This window comes from Eubalaena glacialis, chromosome 11 (genome assembly GCF_028564815.1).
Source record: "Eubalaena glacialis isolate mEubGla1 chromosome 11, mEubGla1.1.hap2.+ XY, whole genome shotgun sequence".
NCBI lineage: Eukaryota > Metazoa > Chordata > Mammalia > Artiodactyla > Balaenidae > Eubalaena > Eubalaena glacialis.
The window spans coordinates 109,350,710-109,358,359 of NC_083726.1; the positions used below are offsets into that span (position 1 = coordinate 109,350,710).

A 7,650-nucleotide genomic window follows, 5' to 3' on the forward strand; every position below is an offset into this window, starting at 1 on the left:
CCGCGTGCCACAACTACTGAAGCCTGCGCGCCTAGGGCCTGTGCTCCGCAACAAGAGAAGTCACCGCAATAAGAAGCCCACGCACCGCAAGGAAGAGTAGCCCCCGCTCGCCGCAACTAGAGAAAGCCCACACGCAGCAACGAAGACCCAACGCAGCCAAAAATAAATAAATAAAATAAATAAATTTATTTTTTTTTAAAAAGGCTTCTTAGTGGAGTACTTTAGTATAGTAAAGTCAGCACAAAAAAGCAAAAATATATCAATATAGTAATAGTGATGATCACCACATTGTAAAATTATTAGTGATTTTTATTTTCTTATATATGTTCTTATAGCTTCTCTACTTCCTATAATGAGCATGTAATACTTTTGAAAAGAGATTTTTAATATTGTTTTAATGCTCCTAATCTATTTTCCCATTCCTAAGTAGAGCGCTCCACAAAGCTGGTGTCGGAATGAACATACTGGCAATAAATAAGAATGTGCAATGTGCATGGTATATAAATTAAAAACCACCTGCCTAGAAATCAAAATAATTACAGTCAAGTTCCAACTTATCACCAGTTGTGTGATCTTGCACTTATACTTTAAAATGTGGGGACTTCCCTGGTGGTCCAGTGGCTAAGACTCCGCACTCCCAATGCAGGGGGCCCGGGTTCGATCCCTGGTCAGGGAACTAGATCTCACATGTCACAACTAAAAAAGATCCTGCAGGCCACAACGAAGATCCCGCGTGCTGCAACTAAGACCCGGCACAGCCAAATAAATAAATAAATAAATAAAATGTACATTCTTTTTGACTTAACATTTCTATTATTTAGAAATTAGCACAGATATAACTCCAAAGAAGGAAAAACATATACAAGTTAAAATGTCAAATGCTGTATAATTTATAGTAATAGAAATAATTCTAAATGTCTAAGTATACTAGAATGATTTAGCAAATTATAGCAATGCTTTCAAAGGACAATACTAAAAATTGTAATAATAAGACTATGAAGCAAAAAGAGAGAAAGCTTATGAAGCTACACTAAAGAACATACATTATGGGAGTTTACTGCCTAAGATATAAAATCAAATATTAATTTTGGCACTTACACAGTTATCTGCCTGTCTCAGAAAGTATTTTCTCAGGGCTCTATGTAAAAATGGTTTGTTTCATCTTCAAATTCCCAAAAAGTCACAGGGTCTACTAATCTGTAGTGTTCTTAATACCTTCTTCCTACCCCTATCACCATTCTGGTGCAACACTGTGGTGGAGGGGAAACCTAGTTATATGAATTAGCTGCTTTTCTGACAAAATCTTACTATTACCCAGTAGCAAAATTATTAGTGCCTTCTCCTCATTTCATAGTCAGAAAAACAGAGATGCCTAGAACTCACACAGCTGGTCCAAGGTTGCTCCAAACATTACCAAAGAGATTAAGTTCTCCCAACAAAATTCTTGCTTTATTTAGTTCAGAAGCAGTAAAGAGTAACAGAATTGCCCCAGCTTGTGTTTCATAGATGAGATCATAGAAGTGAATGGTTAGAAAACAATTTACCTGAAACCTAAGAACAGATACTCAACCATATACCAAATTTTCATAGTCCAACTCTGGACATCAGACTGAACCAAAGGTATTTCCTCAAATTACCCTCTGTTTTTCTGCATCCTCTACTCCAAACATATTCTCCATCCCATTCATTGCTTAGCCTGTGGTGACTATGGACAGTTTTCCATACTAAATTGGTTAACTCACCTTTTTGCTGCAGTCTGTAGTCATTCTGGGCTTGGGATGCAGTAGAAAACTCTAAAACGGAATAAATAACATTGTCAGTCATCTTCATCTGATACTTTTCACATTCAGTTGAGAGAGTAAAATTATACAAGTGTTAGGAGACGTGTAAGTGAGGAAACAGCCCAATCTCTAAACTGCTAGCAGGAAACTTGAAGCTGTTTTAAAAAAAATGGTTCAGCATGACAAAAACAGAAGTAACTTTTCAGGAAATGGGTAAATTCTGGGGCTGCCTATAGAAATTAATATTCTGAACTGTGATTTTTTATTGTTTTATTTATCTAACCTCACCATACTCTCTAGGTGCTCATTAAGCACATATTAAATTGATTCCCCATCTCACCTAATTCTACTGAGCAAGGAAACGTTGCACTTAAATTCAGCAATTTCAATTATGGAAACTGAAATAAAAATGATAGTGTTTCCTAGCTATGAATTTATCTCAGATTTTATATTTGCTTTGTTTCCTTTTGAGAATATAGATGCATGCCAAATGGGACTGATTTCATTGTTTCTTGGAGCTTCTGGGTAGTGATATGTGATAGAGAAATGGACTGTGGGTTTGCATGTGCCTGGAATCATGAGAGAAATGGGCTATTGCCCAGACATGTGTTTTGCGAATGTGCTATACACCTGTGTTCCCCAAAACATTCTCCCAGTTGTGCTCTAATCTTTACCCTTCACAGAGTAAGAAATTCCATTAAATTTTCTCTCCTTGTTCTCTTATTTTTATATGCAGAGCCAACCATAAAGAGGAATAAATTAAATAAATACATACTACAGTGTCAGTAATTTATTTCTAATAGGTGAGATCTTAATAAAAAGTTAAAGAAAATATTTAGAAAATGAATTGAAATTCCAAGAATAGATAAGGTCACCAAGATAGAATGTATAAAGACAGAAGAGAGGAAAGAGAAGAGAAACAGGGAGAGCATACTAATTAAAAACTAATATAGTTTTATTTCCAGCCATGACAGAGTGATACGGGACTTGACCTTCAGCCAAAACACTATATATATGACAAAATAGGTGAGGCAACTGTTTTCAGGGACGGAACAGGAAGCACTGTGACCTTTGAGAGAACATAACGCACAAAGGTGAGTGCTATGGTCACCCTAGGGCCACTTGCCGGCCCAAAGCAGGAAAATGAATCCTAAACAGAGCAGGAGTCTCAGAAGCTCAGTCTCAGAAGTCTCAGTCTCAGAAGCTGAGCAGGCAGAGATCCAAGTTTTGAGCTGCTTACATGCTTGGAATTTGCAGATCAGGGTGACTGACAAAAGAGAGCGTCACAGAGAGAGGTGTCCAGAAGATGTGGTGGGAGCTCATCCTAGGTCCCTGGCTAACAGCTAGGTGCACAGACAGAGGACAAGACTCTGTGGTCCCTGCAGAGATGGCCTCCTGCACGGCCGACAGCTGAATAGTGAGACCAGTGGTGGTTCAGTGCTGACCAGTGTGAACAAAGAAACAACACAGCCTGACAGAACCAAAAAGATACACCAATAATTTAGCTGCCTATGAGAATAAATGTTGATGCCTTTAAAAGGAAGACAACATAAACAAAATGTGGTCTATATATATATGTCAGGGAGGGGGAAATTTCCCCAACTACCCTTCCAGAGTTCTTGTGGCTGGACACAAGACAGATTAACAGAAGAAAAAGAAACAAATTTTAATTCATGTACATGGAGGGTTCATAGAAATGGGACCTAAGAAATGGCCAAAGCAGGCAGCTTTTATACTTTTCAGACAAAGAAACAATAAATTTGTGAGGAACTGACAGGACAAAGAAACTCAGGTTTTGGGTGACCAATCAGTGAAGAATCTAGACAGTTTGGGACTGGGGTAGTAAATTAAAGAAGTAACAAAGTTTGTTTACACAAGCTTCTCCTCCCCAAATTCCCTGTCTTTGGCGATAAGGGTGGACTTCTACCTCTAGATGCAGGGAGTGAACCTTTCACACTTATTTCCTGCTTTCAGGGACACAGAGAGAAAGGTCACAGTGTCCCTCTTGCATTGGCCGTTTCTTAAGTAACTTTAATTCAGAATAATCAATGTGCCACTGCAGCACATTTGGGGGTGGCCTACCCTGGGCCCCAACACAAACAATGAAATAATATTCAGTCTTTAAAAGGAAGGAAATACTATCACATCCTACAACATGGATAAACCTTGAAGACATTATGCTAAATAAAATACACTGATCACAAAAAGACAAATACTCTGTGATTCCACTTATATGAAGTATCTAAAGTAGTCAAATTCATACAACCAGAAAATAGATTGGTGGTTGCCAGGAACCGGGGAGAGGGAGAAATGGGGAGTTGCTTAATGGTTACAGAGTTTCAGTTTTGCAAGATGAAAAACTTCTGGAGATCCATTACACAACAACGTGAATATATTTGCATTAGTCTGCTTAGGCTGCCATGGCAAAATGCCATAGACTAGGTGGCTTAAACAATAGAAATTTATTTTCTCACAGTTCTGGACACTGGAAGTCCACAATTAAGGGGCCTGCAGAGTTGGTGTCTGGTGAAACCCCGCCTTGGGTCGCAGCACCCACCTTCTCACTATGGTCTCACATGGCCTTTGCTCTGTGCAGGCATGCAAAAGAGAGAGAGCTAGTGAGCTCTCTGATCTCTATTCTGATAAGGACACTAATCTGATCACATCAGGACCCCATCATTATGACCTCATTTAACCTTAATTACTTCCTTATAGGCCCTTCTCAAGTAGAGCCACACTGGAGGTTAGGCTTTCAACATATGAATTTGGGGGTGAGAGGGGACACGAATATTCAGTGCGTAACAATACTTGAACACTACTGAACTACACACTTTAAAATAGTTAAGATGGTTTTTGAAAAAGAAAAAAGAAAAAAGGAAGGCAACACAGGAACCAGGGGTCCTTGAAGAAATGACTAAGGCCAGGACAGAAAACACACAAGATGAGCCTGGAGCATCTTTTAGTCTTTTAGTGCTAGAATAAAAGGGAGTACTGAAAAACAAAACAAAACAAAACAAAAAAATATGAAGGCATGTCAGAAGGACTCAAGAATCAACCTGGAAGAGCTCCTGATGTCCAAAATGAAACAATTAGAGCAACAAAATAAATTGGATTATATTGTAAGTATTGGTTATAATGCAGGAATAAAAAAAAAAGAATCTATGAATCCACACTGACTTATTTTTATTTATTCATTCTTGACAAATAAAAATTGTAATATATATTTAAGATACACAATGTGAAAGTTTTGATATAAGTATACATTATGAAATGATTACTACAATCAAATTAATTAACATATCCATCACCTCCAATAGTTACCATTTGTGTGTGTGTGTGTGTGTGTGTGTATATGACGGTAACACTTGAAATCTACTCTCTTAGAAAATTTCAAGTATACATATATTATTATTAGGTATAGTCACCATGTTGTACATTACATCTCCAGAATTTATTCATCTTACAACTGAAAGTTTATACCCTTCGATCAATATCTCCCATTTTCCTCCACCTACCAATTCCTGGTAACCTTTCTACTCTTTGTTACTATAAGTTCAACTTTTTTTTAGATTCCAAATAGTGAGATCATGTGAAATTTGTCTTTCTGTGGGTGGATTCACTTAGATAATGTCCTCTGGATTCATTTCTATTATTGCAAATGGCAGAATTCCCTTCTTTTTTAAGGCTGAATAACTTTCTATTATATATATATATATATATCTCTCTCTCACATTTTTTAATCCATTCATCTATCAACAGACACTAAGGCTATTTCCATATCATAGTCATTATGAATAATGCTGCAATGAACATAGCAATGCAGATATCTCTGAAATAGTGATTTTATTTCCTTTGGATATATACACAGAAGTAGGATTAGTGCATCATATGGTGGTTCGATTTTTAATTTTTTGAGGAGCCTCAATACTGTTCTCCACAGTGAGTGTACCAATTTACATTTCCATTCATTCTGGTGTTTCCTTTGCTCTGCAGAAACTATTTAATTTGATGTAGTCCCACTCGTTTACTTTTGCATTGTTGCCTGTGCTTTTCGTGTACCTTCCAAAAGATCATTGCCAAGACCAATGTCAAGGAGGTTTTCCCCTATGTTTTCTACTAGGAGTTTTATGGTTTCAGGTCTTACTTTTAATTTTTTAATCCAATTTGAGTTGTTCTGTCATTCTTTTGCATGTGGAAATGTTTTCCCAATATCATTTATTTAAGAGACTATCCTTTCCCCATTGCATAGTCTCGGTTCCTTTGTCAGAAATTAGTATATACTTGGGGAAGGGATGATGTAGGCAAAATGAAACTATTCTTCCTACCATTTTTGTGTGGTTATTCTCAAGTTTTTGGCTCCACTGTGTTGTTGATGCTTCTTAAGTGAACTCCCGTGGTCTCCCAGAGCTATTTTTGTTAGTAGATAGCTGTCTAATTGTTGTTCTTTGTGGGATCAGAGGCTGGAGTCTCCTACTCTGCCATCATTGATGTCACTCCTCTGAATCTGTACTGATTTATAAATAAATGACTGAATAAATAAATAGGGGAGAAGTTAAAATTTTCCTTACACAGATTCCAGATAATATATGGAGATACTCCTGCCTCATGATGTGCAATTTAATCCTCCTCCCCTTGAGTGTTGGCAAGACTTAGCAACTCACTTCCAAAGAATAATGTATTGATGGGGAAAACAGTAATTTTACAGTGGAGAGACCTGGCAAACACAACCTCACCCATGAACAGGGCTAAATGTGTGAACAACCAGTGGTAAGTCTTGTTGATATCATGCACCCCCAACATGATGCAATGAGAAAGGCACCTAAATCACTAAAGTATATTTCACCAAAACCCATAACCTCAGTCTAAACATGAAAAATAATCAGATAACTCCAAATTGAGACCTGTAAATATCTGACCAGTACTCTTCAAATTCATCAAGGCCATAAAAAGTAAGAAAATACTGAGGAACTACTACAGACCAAGAAGACTAAGAAAATTTGAAAACTAAATGCAAGGTGGTATCCTGGGTTACATCCTGGAACAGGAAAAAGAAAATTACTCTTATTATTCCATTAACTGGTAATTATTCCATTACCAGTTTATGGAAAACTGGTGAAATTCAAGAAAACCTGGAGTTAGTTAATAATAATGTAGCAGTGTTTATTTCTTGGCTTTGACAAATGTACCATGATTATATAAGATGTTGACATTAGGGACTTCCCTGGTGGTGCAGTGGTTAAGAATCCGCCTGCCAATGCAGGGGACACGGGTTCAAGCCCTGGTCCGGGAAGATCCCACATGCCGTGGAGCAGCTAAGCCCGTGTGCCACAACTACTGAGCCTGTGCTCTAGAGCCCGTGAGCCACAACTACTGAGCCCACGTGCCACAACTATTGAAGGCTACACGCCTAGAGCCTGTGCTCTGCAACAAGAGAAGCCACTGCAATGACAAGCCCACGCACTGCAACTGAGTAGGCCCCTCTCGCCGCAACTAGAGAAAGCCCGTGCACAGCAACTAAGACCCACCGCATCCAAAAAAATAAATAAATTTTACAAAATAAATAAGATGTTGACATTAGGGGGAGTGGGGTGAAGGGTATAAAGGAATGCCTTGTACTATCTTTGAACTTTGAAGAGTCTCAGCAGAGAAGTAGAAACTATAAAAAAGAACAAAGTGAATATTCTAAAACAGAAAAAAAATCCATAATTTTTAATTTAAAAAAATTTTTTAAAGAATGTGACTAACAGCAAATTGGAAAGAACAGAAGAAAAAGTCAGTGAATGTGAAGATATATTGCTAGGAATTATCTAATATGAAGAAGAGAAGAAAAAGTGAACAGAGCTTCAGTGACCTGTAGGATAATATCAAG

At 37.7% G+C, this 7,650-nt stretch overlaps 1 protein-coding gene across 2 annotated transcripts in view; it reads right to left on the reverse strand.

The window, feature by feature from the left end:
- Window positions 1-1,824, reverse strand: part of KLRG1 (killer cell lectin like receptor G1) — a 48,875-nt gene extending 47,051 nt beyond the window's left edge. For both annotated transcript variants that reach the window (XR_009702574.1, XM_061205547.1), the window contains exon 1: window positions 1,743-1,824. Coding sequence is in view for 1 of the 2 variants with exons in the window: in XM_061205547.1 (XP_061061530.1) it covers window positions 1,743-1,824 (82 nt within the window). In the remaining variant the exon portion in view is untranslated. The remainder of the gene's footprint in view (window positions 1-1,742) is intronic.
- Window positions 1,825-7,650: the final 5,826 nt, after the last annotated feature.